A 24252-nucleotide genomic window follows, 5' to 3' on the forward strand; every position below is an offset into this window, starting at 1 on the left:
GCGACCGAGGAAAGTGACGATTCGTCGAAGCTCGAGTACGTGCTTATGTACGTACTTATGTATTTACGTCGAAACGTCTTCGTGTACGGCTAAAAATAATAAACTGGGTCGAGATACGGTGGTTGGCGGCGGCGGCGTTGAGACGAGACGTCATTTTTGCCGGCGTCACGAGCTATGCTTATCTTGAAGAAAGTGGAAGTGAAAACATTTGTGCACGCAGGTGAAACTCTGCAGGGAAATCCATTGCGGTGACTATGTACATCTGCAAACATGTTGAACTTCTTCCGCACCGTACGTAGCCAACCGTGCTTAATCGGAGGTGCGGCTGGGGGGGTGGGGGGGTGGGGGGGGGGTGGGGGACGGTCAACAAATTATCTTGTCTCCCGTGTTAGTCTACGGGTTTCTCTGCTGGTCTGTGGGTTCAAACAAGCGAGTATGTATGTCAGTATTGCCTTGGCACATTCAGCCTTGGTACAGTCTAAAGGCAGGTGCCCTTTGGTCGTTGCTTATCAAATGTAGCAGTATTCGTGGCACTGTCTCCCTGCTGAAACACCCACGCATGTCGGGGGGGGGGGGGGGTACTCGCTTTAAGCGGCCCTATAAACGAGTCCACACTTTTTTTCCGTGAGCGGGGATGCCCACTGTTGGCTTGCCGCGGGGGGGGGGGGGGGGGGAAGGGGTACTTGTTTTAACAGTCCGGTGAAATTTAAAAAAATGTTTAAATAGTTTAAATTGGCGTTGGGAAAACATGCCAATGCTGAAAAGTTACCTGAGAATTATTCGATGGGCATTTCAGCGTTCGCCCGTTGTTCGCGCGGGACGCGTTTCCGCAGTTGCTCGTGAACGGCAAAGTTCACGGATACGCTGTCCGTGAATAAGCTGTTGAATACATGACCAATGATCATAATAACTGAAGAAGAAATTGGTTATAATCACCTTAAAGTAAATAAAACAAATTATATTAAGTATTAATACTTTATAAATTAACTTTATCTCTCCTCACTTTCCTCTCATCACTTTATCTCTCATCGCTTTATCTCTCATCACTTTATCTCTCGTCACTTTATCTCTCATCACTTTATCTCTCATCACTTTATCGTCACTTTATCTCTCGTCACTTTATCTCTCATCACTTTATCTCTCATCACTTTATCTCTCATCACTTTATCGTCACTTTATCTCTCATCACTTTATCTCTCATCACTTTATCTCTCATCGCTTTATCTCTCGTCACTTTATCTCTCGTCACTTTATCTCTCATCACTTTATCTCTCATCACTTTATATCTCGTCACTTTATCTCTCATCACTTTATCTCTCGTCGCTTTATCTCTCGTCGCTTTATCTCTCGTCGCTTTATCTCTCGTCGCTTTATCTCGCATGATTTTGTCTCATCAGTTTTTCTCTCAATGCAGTCGTGTAGCATTCCAGATGCAATTCGTGGATAGCCAAAATCGTGGATAGCAATTTTGTGAATGAACGAGTGAACCCCGTACATTTTTATTCACGCAGCACCTCCAAATGCCGTATGTCTCATGGTGCCAGAATGAAGGCAGTAGTTTAAATAATAACGAGAGAATCGCTGAATGATCAAAGCCCTTGCAGACCAAATACAGTGCCCGCCCGCCCACCTCGCCTCTGTAGTTGAGCGCCGCTTTGGATTCCGATTCGTGAGAACCACATTGAGTTGAGGCTCTCGCTCTTGACAACAGCGCCCCCTGGGCAGCTTTCACATTATGATTGCCCCCTTTTTTGTTAAAAAAAATTTCATTAAAAATGTATTCTAGTCTTGTTAAAAATGGAAACACATGGCTGCTTAACTCATAACCACATTCCAGATGTGCGAAGCCGATGGTGCCGTCCAGGGCAGTAGGTTTGCACGTGTGCTTTCCACGTTGGGTAGGGGTTCTTTAGTGGGCATGTTAATAAAATGTCCCAGATTTTGTTCGTATGGATAAAACCCCTGTAAATCTTCCCCCCAGCCTTCCCGTGTAGCAACACGCTTGGCATTTTGTCCCGGTCGCCATTGTTAAAGAGCTTCTCAGATCCAATGGGCCTGACCCCGAAATAAACTGGCTGACCGGTGGTGCGCGCGGTGTGTCGTTTGGTTAGCATGCCGCACCACCGCCTCCGTGCTCCAGCTCTTGATGCCTACTTGCCCGGCCGTTGTGCGTCCAACTCGTGCCAGCTGATCTATGAATCTGGCCGGGGCCTCCTTTCTATCGGGGGGAGGTTGCTGGCGCATTCGGGCAGCTTACATGTGGCCCAGCGGCGGCGCCTTCAGAGACACTTGCCGCGGAGGATCCCGGTTTGAAACCGAGCGGCCTCCCCGATGAATACTCGTAGGGGGGGTGGGGGGCGGCAGCGGGAGTGTTAACTGCTTCGCAGTGGACGTTAAGAGCCCGTGACGTTTGGATAAGAGTAAGCAGGGGTCATGGTCCAAATTTTTTTTTTTAAAAAATACCGCAAATTACTCTGTTTAACACGTAGGCTTTCGCGACCAATATTATTCATAATAAAGGTTCTTGGGTTAGATCGCGTTTATTTATAAATGTGTCGTAACCCTCCACCACCCGACACGGCCAATCAGCAAAAAAAGTGTCACGTTGACAAAAGACAAATAATTCACTACTTCAGCCCACCGGTGTGTTGAAGAGCTAATCCACATTTACAGTTTGAGTACGACGTTTCGCTGGTAAATACTTCCAGCATCATCGGGCAATTCGCCAGAATGGTAAAGCCCTCGCTTGCTCCCGGTTTTACACTTTTTTTGCTGATTGGCCGTGTCGGGTGGTGGAGGGTTACGACACATTTATAAATAAACGCGATCTAACCCAAGAACCTTTATTATGAGCAAATTACTCTGTTGGACTATTAATAGCAATCATCGCACCGCGGTGTGAAAACTTGGCTGGAACCTCTCGATAAAGAGTCCCGAGTCTCGTGCTTTCCCGGTTAAATGAGTGGAATAAATTATAATTATTATTGTTTGAGTTAAAGGCTGTGTGTGTGCTGTGCACACAAAATCACATTGTGTTGTGTGCCAGACAAAATTGGTGTCTTGTCAGCGCTTTCCCCTACTGCCAACTCTTCAAGGCTATTAACGGTCTTAATTTTATTGTGTGCCAAACGTAATGACTTATTGTCACTCCACGTAGCCAAATAGTACACCGTGCCTGGCACAGCACTGGACGAGTACGATTCTCCCCTGTCAATGATTCACTCAACTGTTCGGATTTCAGGTCATGTTTTCATTCAGGAATCCGTTTTTCTTGTCCGTTCAGTCTCATTTGTTCTGTGTTACTATCTCATTCGATGCTTTTATCATGGGCATGCTAATCTCTTTTAAGATGTGGCCAGGTCGGAATCTTTAATCGTTATTTATCCTGAAAAAATCGAGTGAGCTATAAAGCTCTTGTTCACAGATGTCCAGTAGGAGCAGGTCAGAAAGTTACAACTAAACAATAGAAACAACGATAGAAGTGTAAGGAATGAGAAATGTAACTAAAAATAAAGAAAGTTTTTAAAGTAAAAATTGCATAAGTACATAAATTCCTGCCGATTTTTTAACGCCATATGCGCACTTGGGGAAAGGCTGAAAAACAACAAAAACAGTCCAAGACCACACCAAGACACCGCACGTCCCTGCAATGAATTTGCACGTTAAAATCAAGCTATCAATACGTGGGCAAGGATCAAAATTACAAATCACATTGGCAAATGTGGTTGTATCCAACACCAATGTTAACTGCCTCTCCCGGTGTACAGGAGGTCGTGGGTTCGATCCCGACCCTTGACGCCTGCTGTATATTTGGATTTTGCATGTCTCTCCCCAAGGTCGTGTGGATTTTTCTCCGGGTCCTCCGTTTTTTTCCCTCCTTCATTTCGAATCATTTGGCCACTATGAATATCCACATGATGAATAAGCCACTTCGTTGAGCTATCATTTGTGATAGCCAGGTCGCTTCTGAAAAAGAGCTACGTAGCTCAGTGGGGCCTTACCTGGTAAAATAAAAAAAATGCAAAGTTATTATTATTTTAGTTTACGATGTTAAAGGAGGAAACACTGTTGTTCCAAAACATCGGTGCTGCTTGTGAGTCGGAGTAATAAGCCGGCAACAGTTGAGTTTCGAGGTTTGAGTCTCTCGTTTCAGCCATTTGTGATGAAATGGGGTTCTCAGGTGTAACGAGTTCATGATTTCTGCCCAGTTGCCAAATTAATGCACGAAAAAACCCCACCGTCGATTTGTTTTTCCACTCGCTATGGCCAACGTCAGGCCTCAAAATTTTTATATTGCTTTGATTGGCGTGCGACGGACACGATGCACCGCGTCATAATCTGTGTGTATGAAGAGGGCTGTTCAGTGGCATCGGACGTAGTTCCGGGATGTCGTCTTTTGTGACCATTTAATGCAGGGTGGTGTAACCACCACGAGACTGAGAGCACGATTTCAATATCATTCTTCGGATGATCGATACAATCCTATATTCCAGTGGTTCTTAACCTGGGGTGCACGGCTCCCTCTTTTAGAAGGTAAATAATCGAAACGCACATTAAGCACGGGCACGTGATTACAGCTACTTTCAACTTGATTTGATGCTTTCGTGACGGCAGGAATTACTCTTTGGTTCTTTCGGTAAAGTCACGTAGAAAGAGAAAATAAATTAAATGATAGAATACGACGTTTCGATTGCAACACAAGCAATCGTCATCAGGTTGAAAACAAACCTAGTCAACTTAATAGACACACAGAGTCTCTGTGTGTCTATGTGTGTGTGTGTCTCTCTGTGTGTCTCTGTGTTGTCTCTCTCTGCTTGTGTGTCTGTCTGTGTGTCTCCGGTTCTGTGTTTTGTCTCTCTCTCAAATTTAGCAATCTTTGGCAGAACGTAATCAACCAGGTAGGGTGTGGACTGTTGTGTTAGCCGACTGTGTTGTATTCCATTACATTTCTAAGTTTACTCGGTTTGTTTTCTACCTGATGACGATTGCTTGTGCTGCAATCGAAACGTCGTATTCTATTACAACTACTTTGTTTAAGCAAACCTGTATTTATTAACATACTTTTTTTTACGATTGAGAACCAAAGGGGGGTGCATGGCTGCAGTAAAGATCAAGAACCACTGCTCAATACGCTTGCTGGACGGCGTGGGAAAATCCACCCCTGCACAGTGGCGGCCGTTTTTGCCGGTGCTTGTTCTGACCCGCGTCCTCTCCTTTTCCACCGCAGTCCCAGTACAACGACGCCCTGTTGGACTGCGAGAAAGCGCTGCACATCAACAAGATGAGCCACAAGGCGCTGTACCGCAAGGCCAAGGCACTGAAGGCCGTCGGCAAGCCCAAAGAGGCCTACGAGGTGGCCGTGCAGTGCTCCTGCATCATCTCCAACGTGAGTGATGATGGCGCGGGCACGGTGGCCACGCCGGCGTAGCCGATGACAAACCACGGGAGCTGTTTGTGTGTGTGTGTGTTTGTGTTGTCGCGACGCCTGCGATTCGGCACCTTTTGGCGGCACGGGGGTCGGGCGTAGCCGCGTGGATTTGCGTGCACCACCGCGGCACCCAGAGCGCCGACCGACCGACCGAGTGAGTGGCGCGCGGGGCGTGTGCACGTTTCACCCGAGTTGATGGGTCTCATCTGCTGTCGTCGTCAGGACCAGGAGGTGTTTAAGCTGGTGCAAGAACTCGCCGTCTCTTTGGGACTGCGGGTGCGGAAGGCTTACGTCCGCACGCAGGTATGAGCGTGGTTGCACGCGTGCTTGCGTGCAACGAGCTGGGAACATCGCTGCAGCCTTTGCGTCGCTTGGGCAACGTTAACCCTAGGCCGGGGGTTGCTGCTTGCTGCCGATGATTCGTTTCTCGTCAGTTCACATTCGAGGATGCTCTGGCAGCACAATGCCACGTGAAAGTCGCACGTAGCCAGCAGCCTCGCCGGTGGTGGGAGGTTAAGCTGTGCGCGAGTACCTTAACCGCGTATCGATTGTGAAATTTGGATGTGCAGTTTTGTTGGAAGACTGCGTTGTACACAAACCACTTTCGCGTCACGTATAAAGTAACGTGTACCCTACTGTAGGATGCAATAAATTATTTACGTTGCAGTATTTTGGTGATTTCTTTTTTATAGTGTTAAAGTTTACTGCTGTACACTTGTGTTGAGTTCAGTAATTTTTTTTTAGTCATTTAATGGAACGTTGTGGGCACGTCTCGGATGAGGACGCGAGCGTCAACACGGCGCGTCCACCCGCACAGCCTCCGTTGTCTTTGTTTAGGTCTCGTAGGGCGAGAAAACCGCTTTGATTTTGCGTCGTTTCGATCTTCGTCGTCGCCGTTTCACGGGGCGCATCCTCCCTTCGTGAACCGCGGTATTACCGTAATTGCGGACTGAAACGTGCCAAATTATAAAATTACACTGCACATTACTCAATTGGGATTACACACAAACAACCCCCCATTTCGCCTTGACACACACTTGGGGATAGTGCTGTTAGCGAGCACCTATGAGGGCCGGAACGGCACACCGGGGGGGTGGGTTGCCAGCACCACGCCCGGCCGCCTTTGGCTCCCCAGTGGCGATGTTTACACACCACACCAGGTGCTCAGTTTAGGCTGAGTCGACCTAGGGGAGGCCCAGGACTGGTTCAGATAATCGTCACTGCTGTTGGCCGCGAGCTGGAATCGAACTCCTGTTTGCCGGGTTCGTGGCACAGCGCACTACCGCTCCCCACAGATTACACACACAACAACAACAACAACAACCGCCATTCGCCACTAAGTGGCGGTGACGTCACCACGACGCTTGTGCCACACACACACACAGCAGCAGCAGCAGCAGCAATCATCGCCCCCTTCTGGCAGACTAATGCCCCAGGTCACTTGCAAGTGCGACGACCCTGGTCCCGTGAGTTCTCACTTTGATTGAACAAAAATACACTTGATTAGAGACTGTTGGGTGTTTGGATTGTCGTGAGACTGTGCAAAGAATTGTGCCCGTTTTTTTTTCCCCCCTCTGCAGAACACTGCGCCTGTGAATGGAATCAGCACGACCGTTGGAAACGGCAGCATCAGCGAGGTATTGCAGTTCGGATTTTTCACAATGAACGGTGGTCCCCAAAGTGCTCGACCTTCACCGAGTGACACCGCCTAAAACCCGTGCCAAGAATTTCCCTTTCCCCATAGCATACTAGAGAGCTACTGCAGACGGGAGGATGTGTTACAGATTGAACATTTTCCCGATGTCAAATTTTCAGGTATTCCTAATCTACTTTGCTACACTTAATTATATTCTGCAGTCACGAATGCTTTAAATCAAAATTAACACTTAATTTTTTAAAATTTTAGCAGGGAAGGTCCCACTGAGCTATATAGGTGTTTTTCAGAAGTGACCTGACCACAAATGATAGCTCAACGAAGTGGCTTATCACGTGGAAATGTATAGCTACTAAAAACTCGTAAATGCATGTTGCTAAATGTGGAGGGAAAACCCGGAGGTCCCGGAGCAAAAGCCACACGACCATGGGGAGAACATGCAAACTCCAAATGTAAAGGCATCAGGGTCAAGATCGAACCCACGACCTCCTATATACCAGGCGATTAGATCGCTTTCGGGGGTTCTGAATCCTTTTGTGTTGCGTGCTTAATGATTTCACATTTGTTTGCGCTAACGGCCATGTGATGCCGCACGTTGCCACGTGACGCAATTTTTGGTGAGAGAAGGGCGGAAGTGACATCATTTTAGTGACGTCATTTCCGGTTTTCACATCAGCCCAAAACGACAACAAAATTTTTTATATAAAATGTTGTGTCTTGGACTGTTTTTTAAGATTAATTAACAAAAATCAGGAACACATATCCCCGTTCCAGACTGCGAATCTGTGAAACATAGCCACCTTCTTGATAACTTTGCGCTGTAGGAATTGTGCGAACTCCAAATGTACTCGTGGTTCATAAGTTGTAACTTTCTGACCCGTCCCTACTGGATGTCTGAAAAAGAGCTTTGTAGCTCACTGGATTCCTCCAGCCTATTTTCAGGAGGCTTCCTGCATTTATTTACATATTTGGCCAATTCCAATAACGAGTGTACCTGGAGAAAACCCACTTCTAAAAGTACACAGCTGTTAATGATTCCCACAGATATATTCAATAATTAATTCATTGCTCTGATGCATTCTCCTGGTCACTTTCCTGTCGTGGTGACTTATCGTGGTTAGGGTACCGTCCCCAGACAGACTGATACTGTTCGGCCACACTCTGGCCGGCCACCACACTTGCAAGTTCACTACACTTTGTTCTGCCCCTTTCCTTTCACCGTTCCGCTGTGGAATAATCTTCCATTTGTCCCCCCTCCCTGAGTTTCCGTCACCCTTTGCTCGATTCAAGAAACGTTGACACTCTTCAGTGAGTGCCGTTTTACTACTGCCGGCCGCCCGCATTTATGACTTTTTTTAAACCTTTCCTTGCCAAAGCTCGCCAACCGTGAACGCATAGAAATACAAAGCAGGCCCCAGCCCTGCTCTGCTCGGCTCGTGAGATCTGGCAAGGTGGCACTCTGATCACGTGTTGCCCCCTCCCCCCCTGCAGGTTTCCAGTAAGATGCCTCAGGAGGGAACGATAGACGACATAGACATGGGTAAGTCCTCGGCGCCTCGTGCTCGCTTCTCCGGCTCTGGCTGTTCCGGCTCTTCCGGCTCGCCACCCCGCGTGGCGGCACGCGATTGATCGTTTTCCGAAGGACCGTCTGCCATGAAAAGCTTGGCATTGGGATCCTTGGTATGACATGGGCCTTACAAATGTAAATTATTAGTATAGTATGAAAAATAAGAATAGGTTTTACCCTTTCTAGCGATAACACAGGAAGTGTTAAGATGTGAAAAACACTGAATATAAACCTTTTGCAAGGAATCAAGTCTGCATTAACCACACACAGTGCTTGTGGTGAACATGCAAACAAAACATGCTCTGATAATATACGCATTGTCTTTGAAACTGATTGCCCTACACTCCGGTGTTCAACAAAAGGTATCTTTATTGATGACCTAAAGAGATTGATCATGGCTTACGATGATGATGATAATGATCTTTTTTTCATTTCCAAAAGTATTTTATCAAACAAACAATTCAGCTACACACAGAGGGCATGTATGGGGATGATGATTATTATGATGATGATGATGATATTTAATATTAAACAAAGCAAGCTGTTGAATGCAATCGCTCACATGCGACAGGTTTATCGTCACGCGAACGAGCAGCAGTTTGACGTTAAGCCTGCCCCCGCCCCCGCCAGATGACCCGCTCATCTACACGGATGAAGACGACGTCGCCGAGAGAGGGCACGCCGACGCGGGCTACACGGAGGCCACGTCGCAGACGGAGCCCGTCCCGTCGGGCCTGTCCCCCTACGCCTCAGCCGACTGCGCGCCCGCCAACGACGCCCACCCGGCGGCCAACGGCGTGGCCGGCGCGTTCGCCGACACGGCCGAGGAGCGCGGTGGGCAGGGCGTCAAGGCGCCGGCGTGCGAGGCGTGCGACGACGCGTCGCTCGGGGACGGCTCGGAGGAGGGCTCCGCCGAGCGGTTTGGCGACGCGGCCGAAAGCGAGGGCGAGGGCGACAGCGATGGCGGCGGTGACGGCGGCGACGGCGGCGACGGTAACGGCGCCCACCCGCGCTCCGCGTTGCCGCACGCCGACGACGAGCCGCCGGCCGGGTCCCCGGCGGCCGAGACGGCGCCGGCGGGGGCGTGCGGCGCCGCCGAGGAGAGGGCGGCTTTCGCCGCGATCGCGCCCGAAGCACCGGCAGAGCACCGGCAGCAGCAGGCGGCGGCGGCTGGTTCCGCCATGCAGCTGCACGGTGACGGATGCGGCATGGACTTGGACGCGTTCATGGGGAAGGAGCCCTACGTGACACAGCACGCGATGCAGGTGGGCTTCACACGACGGGCCTCCCATCCTCGCCAACTCTGCCGATGTGCTTTTGGGTTGCACTGCATCTCGTTCGGCACAGATCACCATTGTTTCGATCCGCGTACAGGAAGCTTCTTGGGGACATCCCAACTTTTTGTTGTATTTTTTGTTGTTGTTGTGACTTGCTGACCTCATGCGCCTCCCGGACATCTGTGAAAAGGAGCTTCATAGCCACGTCGGATTTCTCCCACGGTCTAAATAAAGATTCTGATTCTGACATTGAGATCGTGCAAATCAACACCGGGGTACAACCCAGTGACACTGAAGAAACCCAAAACAGCTCGACCAACAAGAGCCTACACGGTTCCCACTTGAGTTGGGATTCGGCACCAGCGCGTCAAACACTTGACTGACGGTGGTGGTGGTGGTGGTGGCACCTTCGCTTTTCACCCAACAGATGCCTCCCGTGCCGATCCTGCACCAGACTCTTCCGCCCGCCTTCCAGCAGAGCCTCGCCGTGGTGTCGCCAATGCTCCCGCCGGGCGCAGAGCTGCAGCAGGCCAGGCCGTCCGCCCTGGGCGCCGTTCACAGGCCCCAGCGGCCCATCCTGGTCATGCCGTCGTTCCACGTGTCCAGCAACCAGCTACCGTTTCTGCAGCACGGGTAGGCTGTGGCCCTGTCTCGGGGAATTCTAAGCGCGGAGTGAGCGGATAAAACTTGCAGTGGTGCGTGTAGTTGCCCGCCAGTAGCACCAGTATGTGCAGGCTACGTAAGGAACCTTTATATGGTGTGTTGTCAAAATGGGAAGTGGTGGTGCTGTTGATTAGTGCACTGATACCTAACCCGATGGCCTCGCTGCGATTCCCGGACGCAGCTAAAGTCAATGGTGCCGAATATCTGAACCCCGCTCCTGGGAGTTCAAATATCAAACGAGTACCCGGTGTGGTGTGAAAACGTCATCAATGGGGAGGCAAATGCGGCTGGGGGGTGGTGTGCTTGCTACCCCACCGACTCGAGTGATCTTAATAGGCGCTCGCTAACAGCACTCATCCCGCGGTGGCTTTGTTAGTGCCAGTTGGCAGGTGATTGCCAGGCCCGGAGGGGGGGTGTCAGAATTTGTGTGTTGTTTCTTCACCGCTTGCGTGTGTGGAACCAGGGCCTGTCTCCAGATGCTGCCCCACGCGATGGGCCTCTCCGGGATCAGCGTGCCCCCTGGGTTCAGCGTCCGGCCGTCGACCGTCGCCGGCGCCACTCGGCTGTCCTCCATGCACACAGCGGGTCCTGTTCCGCTCATGACCAACGGCCCTCCCATCGCGAGTGCCGCTGCTGCCGCTGCTTCTGCTGCGGGCACCGGCGGTGGTCACGAGGGGGCAGCACTTCCGAAAGCCTCCCCTGTTGCAGCGGCGTCGGCGGCGGCGGCGGCGGCAGCGGCGCCCGCCGTGCCTATGCTGCATGCGGGGGGTGTGTACGAAGTGCGGGATGCCAAGCAATGCCTTGATTCCTTGGACTCTTTCACGGACGGTGAGCGAGCGTGCCGCGTTATTTTTATTTTATTTTTCCCTTTGTTTACGATTTTATTCAAATCGTTCTGTTGGCGTCACGTCACCTAATGCGAGTGCCCGTTTATAACTGTTGTTGAACAGTGAAGTGATGTCATTCCAAAAGGTGCTATGTCACGATGGATTTTTTTTTTGTCCCGTGTCATTCCCATTGTGTTATTGATATGCAAAATGCATCGGTAATTCTTACAGAACAATTATATTTTTGTACATTTTTGTTATTATTCTTTTTTCATTTATACCCTTTAAGAGACTGTTGCATCGCCAAAATAGGTTCTCGTAGGCCAATACCGTTATCCGCGAAATTTACTCTTCACGAGCATCTCCAGAATGTATCAGTCGTGAATAATGGGGGAATACTGAAATCCCAATCGAGTAATTTTTGGGGCAATTTTTCTGCATTGGTCTGTTTGCCCAGTATCGTTTAAACTATTTTTTATTTTACGAAGTCAGGCCGAATAAGTTTATTTATCACGTTTTCAGAAGTGACCTAGCCACAGATGATGCTCAACAAAGTGGCTTATCGTGTGCATATTTATAGCAGCAGGCAAATACCCTTTAAATGCATGTCGATTCTAAATGTAGGACCCAGAGAAAGAATAAAACGTGACCATGGGGAGAGAGAGACACCGCAAACTCCAACTATGGCAGAGTGCGCACTAAACTTGTATGCTGGCAGTTTAACCTGTAGGCTTTCACGACCAATGTCCATAGAGGTTTTTTTTGTGGGTTATATCGCGATAATTATGTCGTTAAACCCACCACCACCCGACACAGCCACTTAGTAAGGTTTGTCACGTAAACAAAACTTGCCAATTCGTTACTAGTACAGCACTAACCGGTTGGTGTGTTGGAGAGTAAACCCACAACATTTTATTAATGTTACAAAAAAGATTAATGTTGCGTCTTTGCTCTCCAACATACCGGTGTGCTGTACTGGTAATGAATTGGCACGTTCTGTTTACGTGAAAAACCTTAGTAATTGGCTGTGTCGGGTGGTGGCGAGTTTAACGACGCGTTTTCCATTTACGAGATCTAACCCAGAAAAAAAAAAACCTCTTGTGGATTGTTTGCTGGCCGTTGATGGTCACAACAATGGGGGTTATTTTTCTTGTCTCTCTTCACCAGGCGCATATCCCCTGAACGCGACTCGGGCAAAGGAGTTGCCAAAGGAGTTTGGCGTGCAGGGAGCCGCAACGTCCTTTGGCGCAGCGAGCGTTGGTGCTAAGCACCCACCCATTAACGTCGCCGTAAGGACAAATTCTTACCCTGTTTGCAACCCTCACATTGTGTCTTTGCGAATCTTGGTGCCGGTGAAGGACAACAAACTAAGCACAATAAGCAGTTCTAAAGAAAATGAGTTTTCAATCTAGATGATTTGAAAGTGCACAGCTCCAGTTGCTTCCTGAAGCTCCAGCGGCCAGGCCCAACAGCTGCTGACAATGATCACGCTGCCGAGGCCAGTGCAAGACATTATTACGCAGTTTTATCGGGGCATTTGAAGCCTTCCAGGCTATTGATTGGGTGCATGACCTCCCGGGTCAATGGGAGGTCATGTTCGTTGCTGATGAGAAGTAGCATTTGAAGCCTTCCAGATTATTGATTGGGTGCAGCGGCGGCGCCGCGATTAGCGGATCGTGCTGGGTTCTATTCCTGACCACAGCCCAGCAGATTTGGGAATTTCACAAATTTGTCAGATCCAACTATCCTTGCTTCCGATTCGTCGGATCGCAGGCATGAACCACCGTGCCCAGGTAACATTTTTTTGACTTTCCGACCAGTATTTTCCATAGGCATTGGTTTAACTGGTGAACTCTGGCCCAATTTTAACTGGCGGGCTCATCATCAGAGTCAGCTCTGTAAAAAAAAAAAACTGCTGCTAGGTTGCTTGATGTTATTACCAAGACAATTTTACGTTAAACCTGGAGCCCATTCATTTAGCGAGACTGGATCGAGGTAGACAGAAGTGAAGGTTTTACTTTTTTGGCCACGGGAGACTTTGTCATTGAGCCGAGCAACGGCAAACGGTTTCAAAGTCTAAAACTTAAAACGAGCGACCCAGTGTGCGCCGCGTCACCTTGTGGCCGCGTCCATAACGTTTTGAATCGCCCCGTGTGGCGGTGGCGGCGGCGGCGGCGACTCGGGCAGGGCTTGGCAAGGCCAACAAGCGCGGCGGGGTCTCCTGCGTCGCTCGTCGCTCAGCCCAAGAAGTCGGAACCGCCGTCGGAACTCTTCCCGAAGATCAAGCGGGCCGATGGGGCGCCCCCCGGGGACGCCTTCCGCCCGCAGAGGAAGCCGGCCGAGACGGCGGCCGACGGGGCCCACATGAAGAGGAACGCGGCGGGGGCGGCGGCAGACGTCCACGGATCGATGGCGGCGGTGGACGGGCCGATTCTGCCGCTCGTTCGGAACCCGTTGGAGAGCACGCACGAGTTCAGGCAGGCCTGCCACCTGTGCTTCCCGGGAGCAGGTACAGAGAACGGTCCCAACAGTCCCCGTGCTGCGTGTCCGTGTGTGTGTGTGTGCGCGTGTGTGTGTGTGTGCGCCTGGGAAGTGGTAGAGTAGCGGTTAGCGCGCTGCGCTACGAAGCTGGCAGTTACAATTTTCTGAACTGATACTGGGCCTCCCTGAGGTCGACTCGGCCTTAAAATGAGTACCTGGTATGGTGTGTAAACATTGCCAAAGGTGTCCGGGCGTGGTGCTGGCCACTCACCCCCTCGTGCGCCATTCCGGCTTTCATAGGCGCTCGCTAATAGCACTTTCCCCTACAGTCTGTGAAGGCTATACGGGAGATCTTTGTCTTGTACCCGCATGCCCAACCACCGCATGCCCAAGCAGCTTCTGTTCGGCCTGGGAGATGGGGCTAAACGGGCGCATCACGGTCAAGAGAAGAGATTAATGATGTGGAGTTGATTAGGCTTGCCGATGACACCTGATACCTACTGGTACTGTCAAAGGTGGCCTCTATGGAGGACGCTGCTGGGGAGTTAGTTGAAGGCAGTCGCACTCCTGCAACAACAGAGGACAGAGGAGCAATGTTCACAACAATGAGCAAGAGCGCAGGGCGGCTAAAACTCAGCAAATTGGCACGGTGGGGAGCAGAGGTGGTGCATGTGCCTATTATCTCAGTCCGCCCATGGCACCGGCTGGGTCTGTTCCGTGTCTGTCTGCGGGCCTTCGACACTTCACGTGCCTTGAAAGTGTGCACCTAGCATGGCACAAGTGCCGTGGTGACGTCACCGCCACTTTGTGGTGAACGGCGGTTGTTGTTATGTGTGGAGACCCACATAGATCATGGATTTTTGGTGGAGTCCCCAAAAAGAATAAGAATAATTGGACAAAATTTTTTTTATCTCACTCCCAAATCTCAACGTAACATCGGTGTCTCGTACCGAACAGAAACGTCACATTCCAGGCAGTCTCCCGGTCTAGTACTGTACTATGCACAATCCAATGTTTGAGCATCGGATTGTGCATCATGATTTTCGATGGTTCTGATGGTGCATTTTTTTCCCTATTATTTCATGGCATAAAATGGACAATTGAATTACATTGAAATGCAAGTTGTCAATGCAATAAATGTTCTCCTCATGGAAATAACCAGTTTCCGTTCATAAAATGGACTTGCCAGGGCACTCAAATCCTGTATTAGCTCAGTACCCCACGGACACACTCGAAACGAAATGTTGTAAAACTCAACATACATACGTCAAGTGCCCTGAAACTGACAACAATATTAAATTTCAGAATATATAATGGCAATGTTTTCCTCCTGCAGAGCAGAAAGAACAATGCTGCGAGCAATGGAAATTTCCGCTTAACGATGGGTACCCGATTTGGGGCATCGTTAATTCACCATCACGAGCGTTTTCGTTATTTGGCGCCTGCACACCCACTGCAGACGACAATGTTTTGCCCTGTTTTGCGTGGCGCAGATCGCTCGGCATGCAACACGGAGCACAAGTGCAAGAAGGACTTCCTCCTGTGTCGACTCAAGACCATGCCCAACAAACAGTGGCAGAAAGTGAGGCCTAGGCCCATGAAAAGCTACAGTGGAGTCTACATGCTCTGCAAAGGTGTGCATTTTACACAAAGGCAAAGATCTCCCTCCCTCGTGTAGCCTTAACAGACTGTTGGGGAAAATGCTGTTAACGAGTAGCAGCACTCTATGAAGGCACGGCCCGGGAAAGGTCTGGGTCGCCAGCACCACGCCCGGCTGCCTTTGTCTCCCCTGTGGCGACGTTTACACACTGTACCAAGTCCTCATTTTGAGTTCTGAGTCGATCTAAGGGAGGCTCAGGACCAGTTCAGATAATCGTTAATGGTGTTTGGTGGCCGTGAGCGGGAATCGAACTCGGGTCGCCGGGTTCGTAGGGCTGCACTCGCTGACAGCTACACTGCCACTCCCCAGTATTTTACACACGCATCGGCGCACACGTCATTTTACAAGGACCTGGAACCATCAGTGGTATGCGATTGCAAAAAGGGGCTTCACTTGCAATCGTTTTAATTGTTATGCTCATGCAGGGCAGAAGGGAGTATCGGGGGAGAGACGTAGGGTGAGAGGGAAGGATGTGGTGGAACGTAATACAGTAAAACCTTGGATTGCGAGCATAATTCGTTCCGGAAACGTGTTTGTAATCAAAAGCACTCGTATATCAAAGCACTCGTATGTCAGTTGTGATCACGTGACGCTCGGCAGACAAAGCGTATATACTTTCTACTCGTATTGCAAGACCTCGCTCGTTTATCAAATTAATATTTATTTAAAATTTTTGCTCGTCTTGCAAAATACTCGCAATCCAAGGTTTTACTCTATGACGACAGTGGATGCGTGTAGTGAAGAGACGGAGAGGAGGTAAATTGAGAGCAAAAATCCGAGCAGCCCTACCCCATCCAATTATGGGATTTCTGGCTTAGAAAAAATGTTTTAAGTCTACAGGTCTCTGTGTATGAATCATAGAAGTGTATGTGAGACTATGGATCCTTTAGGAAGACCGTGGTTATCTTTTGAAGTATATTGATTTTGTAAGTGTATGTGGGTCCGTGGGGTCTGTACGTGCGTAGTGGCAGTGTAGTGGTTTGCGCAATGCGCTACAAACCCGGCGACCCGAGTTCATTTCCCGCTCATGGTCAACACCAGCGACAATTATCTGAACTGGTCCTGAGCCTCCACTAGGTCGACTCAGCCTGAAAATGAGTACCTGGTACAGTGTGTAAACATCGCCACTATGGAGACGAAGGCGCCGAGCGTGGTGCTGATCACACCCTACCCCCTCGTGCACAATACTGCCCTTTTTAGGTGCTACTCCCTGATAGCACTTGCCCCAAAAGTCTATTAGGGATACACGGGGGAGGGAGGTGTCTTTGAATGCGAGTCCTTTGTGTAAGGATAATTGATGTAACTCGAGAAGAGGCTCAGAATAGAAGCACATGGGTAGAGAAAATCTGAGCAATTGACCCCATCGAATAATGGGACTGGCTTAGACGCCCTTAACCTACGTCCAAATCACCCTGGAATACACGCTTGATCTCATCGGGTGGCAGAAGCTAAGCTGGAAATGAGCCTGCGTAGTCCTGGGATGGGTGAAATCATCTTGCACAACCCAGTTTGTCAAAGGCGGCTGCGGGGCAGTGCTGTGTGGGGTCGGCACCGGGCAGTGCAGCAACAAGTGTTCTCGTTCATCAAGCTCGCCTGTGAAGTAACGACTTAAACCGAGAAAAATACATGGAAGCGGAGAAGGTCCTGGTTAAACGCTCGGCGCGTGTCATTTTGGCAAATTGAGTTTGGACCGTTGGTGATTTAAGTTGACGAAGCTTCAATTCGTTGAAAGTCTGAACAACACGCAGCTTTTACACTTTGTTAATGATGTGTGGTAAAAACATAAGATGCGCATTAGCTGCTACTCCGAAACATCGTCTTCACCTCTTTGGTTAAACGCGCAGCTTGTGCAGCACTGCATTGGCGGGGCACTTAAAACTCTAAAACTATTAACTAATTTTATTTTACCATCGGAAGTCCCACTGAGCTATTGAGGTGTTTTTTTTTCCAGCAGTGACATGGCTATCACAAATGATAGCTCAACGAAATGGTTTAGCGTGTGGAAATGAATAGCAGCCAAATACTCTCAACCCGCGACGTTCATTCTAAATGTGGAGGGAAAAACCCGGAGGACCCGGAGAAAAGTCCACGTGACCACAGGGAGAGATAGAGAGACACGCAAACTCCAAATATACATTCGGCGTCACTAGCGTCACGACGGAACTCTCACCACCTCCTAAATACCGGGCGAGGGAGCTGACGTCTCGCCACCGCGGCACTCCGCTTCAATAGGAGCCACCGTCATCTTCTCGCCGTGCGTTCACACCTCCACCTCCCCCCACCGCCGCACGCACGCAGACATCGTGCAAGGGGAGGAGTGCCGATTCGCGGGACACTGCACCTTCGCGTACAGCCAGGAGGAGATCGACGTTTGGACGCAGGAGCGCAAGGGCACGCTCAACCGCAACCTGCTCTTTGACCCGTTTGGCGGCGGCGGCACCGGCGGCACCGGCGGTGGCACCGGCGGTGGCACCGGCGGTTTCGGCGGAGAGAACTCGCTTCAGGGCAGTGAGGGCGGCGACTTCTCGGTGGCCGGGGTCCTGCGTGCGCACGGTGGCATGTTCATGTTCTACTGCGAGGTGAGTGCGTGTGGGGGGGCGGAGGGTGGGTTGGGGGGGGTCCTTTTTTGGGCTCTTCAGTGTCGTGTCGCGCCACAGACGATCCGCTCGGAGCTCTCGCGCCCGAGAGCCTTGTTGTCGTGTTGGAGTGTCTAGACAGGCCCTCGGAACTGGCGAGCGCGGGGCTACCGCGGAGATCTCCTTCAAGTGTGACCCCCTTGGGGTTCACACAGTAGGGAGCAGCACATCATCAGCCGCCCTGCTATGCGTAGAGTAATGTTCATCGCGTGACAGCCAAAGGCATTGAGCTATCATTTTTGGCTAGGTCGCTTGTGCAAAAGATCCATAAAGCAGCTCAGTGGGCCTTACCTGGTAACGTGAAAATAAAAATTATCATGTTACTTGTACAGCATTGCCCCCCTCGTTATCACCAGGTGCTGTGCTTACCTCCCACATGTACTTTTTTCCAAGATCGGTCTTGACCGATGGCGCTCGACGCCGGGAAAATAAAGTTTGGTCTCATCAGTGCCGCCACCACCACCACCACCATATAGCCTCGCTCCAGGGTTGGGCGAGCGGCGGAACGCGCGACGATGTCGACCCGGTTTATTCGTGGCCGTCCACGAAGACCTCTGACCTCTCGCACACCCTGCCCTGCACTACCCGCGCACCCCCTCTCCCAGGACTGCTTTGACAAGAGGCCCCGGGTGATAAGCAAGCGAAACAAGGAAGCGCTTAAGTACTGCACCCACAACCCGCCGCATATCTTCGATGAAAAAAAGTACGCCACTTTCTTCGCGTCCCTTTTACACACACACAACCTGCTGCCCTATACAGTCTTTGCCGCGGTCATCGCTGGCAACTTTCGTTCCCGTGGCAAACTGTCGGGAGTAGAGTGAAGGATGTGACATCTACGGGACCTTTTTGTCAGAAAATAAAAAAGAATAATAGGCTTCACCCTCTCTGGCAATACTGTACTGTTTGACTTTTGGTGTTCACTGGTCTACTGGACATGTGTGAAAAAGAGCTTTATAGCTCATCGGATTCCTCCAGTGAGACAGGGCCATAAAGAAGACCGTCTCTGGTGTAGGCCAGTCAGTAAAAAAATAAACGATGCATATTATCAGAGCGTATTTGTTTGGATATTTTGTCACAAGTACTGTGTGTGGTTAATTGCAGACTTTTGATGCCCTTGCATTAGGTATCTATCTTTGTTGTTGAACGATATACGATGTGTGGAAAAAGAGAAAAGATTTATAGGAAAGGAAAGAATGTCAAATGAGCAGCAAAAGGCTGGGAAAGCAACGGGGGAGGGGGAGGGCAGAACGGTAAGGAAAGGTGATGATCGGGATGAAGATCCCTGACGCAGCTGCACGGACCAGCGGTGTCGGTTTTCACAGGGGATGGCGGGTGGGGGGGAGAGGCGAGGCATTCTTTAAACAATTTGTTATTTCAGGTAAGGCCCTACTGAGCTACGTAGCTCTTTTTCAGAAGCTGTCTGGCCATCGCAAATGCTAGCTCGACGAAGTGGCTCATCATCATCACGTGGAAATGTATAGCAACCAAATACTCAAGGCGTGACGTTGATTCTAAACATGAAGGGAAAAACCGGAGGACCCGGAGAAAGATCGACGCGGCCACGGGGAGAACACGCAAACTTCAAATATACAGCAGGTGTCGAGATCTAATCTATGACCTCCTGCATACCAGGCGCGGCATTTAACATCTCGCCACCGTGGCGCATTCGGAGTGGGGTTGACCCCACAGGAGTCCTCTGATTTAGCGGGAGGCTTGAGCTGATGTGCATAAGATGCAGGTGTAGAGGTCATATAACGCACGTGTTATTTTTTTAGCCGCCGTGTTTGTGTTTTTCCCGTGCAAGTAATTTGCCGGGCGATATTTTCTAATCTGAAAAAAATTGTAAGTGTGAGTGCCGGCAATCGCGGCCTTGAATAACAATAAAAATAATCGGCCAGAAGGTAAAACTCACGATGCTGTCTGGTCACGGAAGCCCCCATTGTCCATAATAGAGGTTAATGGGGTAGATGCCGTAAATATAAATGTGTCGTTAAACCCGCTGCCACCCGACACAACCAAATTAGTAAGGTTTGCCACGTAAATAAAGCATGCCAATTCGTTACTAGTTCAGCACACCGGTGTTTTCTAGAGTAAACCCACAACATGGTAGATGTAATTGGCCGTGTCGGGTGGTGGCGGGTTTAACGACACATTTATGTTTACGCGATCTAACCCAAAAAAAAGCTTTATTATGGATCATTTTTGCCGCGTTAAACTCACCTCCGTTGTGGCCACACTGCCCTGTGCTCCGACCCACCCACCCCACCCACCGCCCGCCCCGTTTGTGTGCACCGTCGTGGCCCGCAGGTGCCTGGTGCACATTCTGCGCGGCACTTCGGTCCGCCACCTCAAGATCCGGCCGCTGCACGAGATGTGCCAGTTCGACCTGTGCCGGCACGAGACGCGCTTCGGCTGCAACCGGCAGGACAGCTGCTATTTCGCGCACGACATCATCGAGCTCAAGATTTGGGTGCTGCAGAGCAAGAACGGTGGGTGTGGCCCGCGAGAGGGGAGGGGAACGTCCGTGGCGCACCGCCGGGCTGACGAAGTTTCTGTAGTTTGTAGGGCGCGTGATGGTTTCTTGCCCGGTGCGGTTCGATGGGCTGTCGTGGATTGCCACGATTCGTGGGCCAAATTTTAAAACTGCCCGGCGAATTACTTGACTTGGTCTCGCGCTTAAGCAGTCGTCAACCAGAATCGGAATCTTCATTTATACTGGAGGGAGGAATCTCATGAGCTGTGAAGCTCTTTCTCACGGATGACCAGTCAGGGCACGGGGCTTAAGGCTTAAGAAAGTTACAACAACAAACCCTTAACCCCCTCTCCTGATGGTCAAAATCGCTCTTTGCAAAAAATACTCCTCCTTAACAGAGGTGTTTTGGGTTAGATCGCGTAAATATGAATGTGTCGTTAAACCCGCCACCACCCGACACATCCAATTAATAAGGTTTGTCACTTGAACAGAACATGCCAATTCGTTACTAGTTCAGCACACTGTTGTGTTGGAGAGCAAATTCACAACATTTAGAATGTGAGTACGACGTTTTGCCAGTAATTCCAACTAGCTTCATCAGTCTGTCGCCAAATGAAAACCTATATTATGGATGATATTGGTCGCGAAAGCCTACGTGTTAAGCTGAATACTAATCCTGGTTTCTTGAGTTGTCACATGGTAAAAAAAAAAAAGATGTCACTTGAAACTTGTAGTTAATTGGACATTATGAGACCTGCACAGAAGCCGTCATTGTTCCGCATCGTCGTGTTTGGCCCACAGGTTTGAGTCAAGAGGACATCACTCAAGAGTCAAAACGATACCTGCAGTCCCTCGACTCGCCAGCACCAAATGCGGGCAACCAGGTAAGCAGCATGCGGGCAACCAGGGGATGCCACGTATGCAGGAGGTCGTGGGATCCATCCCAACCCTGTGACGCCTGCTGTATATTTGGAGCTTGCGTGTCTCTCTCCCCCCATGGTCACGTGTATTTTTCTACGTTTCCCCCGGTTTCTCCCTCCCCGTTCATAAACATGCGTTTGGAGTATTTGGCCGCTATAAAGTTCCACGTGATGATAAGCCACTTGGTTGTGCGATCATTTGTGGCCAGGTCGCTTCTGAAAAGAGCTACATAGCCCAGGGTGCCTTCTTACCTGGTAAAATAAAAAAAGTTTATAGTTAAAAAATTGTGGGGTTTTTTTTTGGCTTACGCTCTCCTTGAAGCCATGCTGAAGCTCCGCTTGACCACCTTGGCCTGTGTGCTGTTCCGTCTGTCCAGGGAATGTCTAAGCCCCCTGCGTCCACAAAGCTGCAACTCAAGCTGAAGTTTGTGTGCAGCCAGTGCTGGAAGAATGGCCAGGTCTCGGAGGCTGACCGTAACCTGAGATATTGCGAAGCCAAAGCACGGCACAGGTGACGAGCGTCGTCGTTGTTTGTCTTCGATTGTTTGGTGTCTCTCGTTCATCGCTGCGAATTTTTTGCGCTTGTTTTTATAAACAGCAAGCCACTTGGCCTCGTGTCGATCGATGCATTTTACAACTCTGTTTTTTAGGCTGATGGGGCTACCTTTTCAGCAGAGGGTTCATCCATTAGAATCCATTATTATACTGCACTATGCTCCAGTCTCTATGCTGCCCTCCTTCCAACGAACCCACGCTGGCAAGTTTAGTAGCGAATGACGAAATAACCGTCACGAAACGGCGCACGGTGTGGCGAGGCTTGTCATTCGACAGTGAACTGACAACAGGGCTGCACATGTGGGCATTTAAACTCGGCTATTTGTCAATTGTCGCCCGAGCCACCGTGCTGCTAGGAGATGGTGTGGGGTGAATGTGTGGGAGGCTCTGGGGACGAGAGGGGGGGCCTGGCCAGCTCGCTTCTGAAAAATAAGCGGATAGCTCGGTGGGCTTTACCGAGTAAAATAAAACAGTTTAGTTCTATATATTTTCCTGGCGATTTGCTTTACCTTTCCCGTACTTGGCACTCCCGCCGTGTTTTTGTTATTGTTTGTTTGCTGGTGGTGGGGGTAAGTTGAGTACCTTAACCGTGTATCGATAGTTCAGTTTGAAAGTGCAATTTATTGGGGGGAACTGTGCCTCGTTGTCTTGCTGTGGCCTGGGACTCTTTGTTTTTTTGCTGCCTTGCCCAAGCTTGCATTTCTTTTCTTGGTTCTTTCGGTAAAGTCACGTAGAAGGGAAATATTTTATTTAGTATTTTATTTGCATTATTTTATGATTGCCCTTCTACATGGTGACTTTACCGAAAGAACCAAGAATATGAATCGCTGCAGTCACGAAAGCTTTAAGTCGAAACTTGCATTTATTGTTGAAAAATCGCCAGGAATGGATTTACTTTAGCGATTTGGACTTGTATACTTAATTTTTGATTAATTCGTTTTTCGTGACTCTCTTACCTCTCCTGTACTTTGCACTCCTGTCGGTTCTCGTATTGTTTGGTTGCAACTTTCTGGACCCCCCACCTCCGTGCCCCCTACTGGACATCTGCCACAAAAGAGCTTCTTCATAGCTCATCGGATTCCTCTCCTCCTGCAGTGTACAAAAACAAATGTTGTGATCCTGTGTGAACTGTGTCTCGCCCCAGCTGGACGAAGGATCGCAGGGCGCTGCTGGCGATGTCCCCGCAGCGCAAGAAGTGGATCTCCGTGCGAGCGCCGCCCTCCATGCGTGTCGCCCCAACTCACTACGAGGTTTGTTGGACGTGCGTACGCTGCGCCCGACTGATAACGGGAGGAGGCGGAGGGAGGAGGGGGTTAACGCGTTGGATCGGAGAACGCGCGCGCGGGTTCACGACGTCGCCGGGTGGACTTGGGGCAAGAGGCACGCCGTGACCCGATGGTGGGATGGTGGGACGATGGTGGTGGTCAAGAGTGACAGCGGGAGGGGCAACCGAGGAACGACACGCGTCCCACAGTGGACGTGCCCCCCCCCCCCCCCCCCCCCGCTAGGGGGTGGAGCGACGAGATGAACGGAGCTGCTCAGCAGTTCCTGAAGAAACTCGCACCACACATTGAAACTAAACAACACTCGTTTTTTATTTTTACCGGTTAAGCCCCACCGAGCCGTATAGCTCTTGTTTCAGAAGCGACATGGCCACAAATAACAGCTCAAGTGAAAGTGGCTTATCGCTTAGAAATTTATAACAGCCAAATACTCTGAACACACGTTGATTCTAAATCTGGAGGGTCTTACCGGAGTACCCGGAGAAAAATCCACGCGACTACAGGTAGAGAGAGAGAAAATGTAAATGCCAAATATGCAGGCGTCAGGGTCGGGGTGGAACCCACGGCCTCCTACATACCAGGCGAGGTAGTTAACATCTCGCCACTATGGCGCGGGTACTGGATGGATTGGTTTATCGCAAGTTCGTAAGGAGTGGGCGTCAGCTTAGGGGGGAGGCCTTCATCCAACAGTAGAAAGATCGTTGCTGGTTGGTGATGATGATGATAGACATGCAATGATTCAGCTTTGCCTGCCGTTGTTCAGATCCATATAATAGTAGGCAGCCCTTTTTCCACACCCTGCCCTGGCCATCAGGAGTAGTAGACACA

At 50.1% G+C, this 24252-nt stretch overlaps 1 protein-coding gene across 1 annotated transcript in view; it reads left to right on the forward strand.

Annotated features, from left to right (window-relative positions):
- LOC116955067 (zinc finger CCCH domain-containing protein 7A-like) overlaps positions 1-24252 on the forward strand; it is a 45815-nt gene that overhangs the window by 9958 nt on the left and 11605 nt on the right. The window contains exons 4-19 of the mRNA XM_032976022.2: positions 5228-5386; positions 5651-5731; positions 7009-7065; positions 8574-8622; positions 9280-9914; positions 10354-10559; positions 11053-11417; positions 12584-12705; positions 13604-13925; positions 15391-15531; positions 17856-18136; positions 18799-18896; positions 20501-20682; positions 21468-21550; positions 21964-22097; positions 23286-23391. Coding sequence (XP_032831913.2) covers positions 5228-5386; positions 5651-5731; positions 7009-7065; positions 8574-8622; positions 9280-9914; positions 10354-10559; positions 11053-11417; positions 12584-12705; positions 13604-13925; positions 15391-15531; positions 17856-18136; positions 18799-18896; positions 20501-20682; positions 21468-21550; positions 21964-22097; positions 23286-23391 — 3021 coding nt within the window. The remainder of the gene's footprint in view (positions 1-5227; positions 5387-5650; positions 5732-7008; positions 7066-8573; positions 8623-9279; positions 9915-10353; positions 10560-11052; positions 11418-12583; positions 12706-13603; positions 13926-15390; positions 15532-17855; positions 18137-18798; positions 18897-20500; positions 20683-21467; positions 21551-21963; positions 22098-23285; positions 23392-24252) is intronic.

The sequence above is a fragment of the Petromyzon marinus genome, chromosome 58 (assembly GCF_048934315.1).
Source record: "Petromyzon marinus isolate PM22_M1 ecotype Great Lakes invasive population chromosome 58, UKy_Petmar_22M1.pri1.0, whole genome shotgun sequence".
In the NCBI taxonomy this organism is placed as follows: Eukaryota; Metazoa; Chordata; class Hyperoartia; order Petromyzontiformes; family Petromyzontidae; genus Petromyzon; species Petromyzon marinus.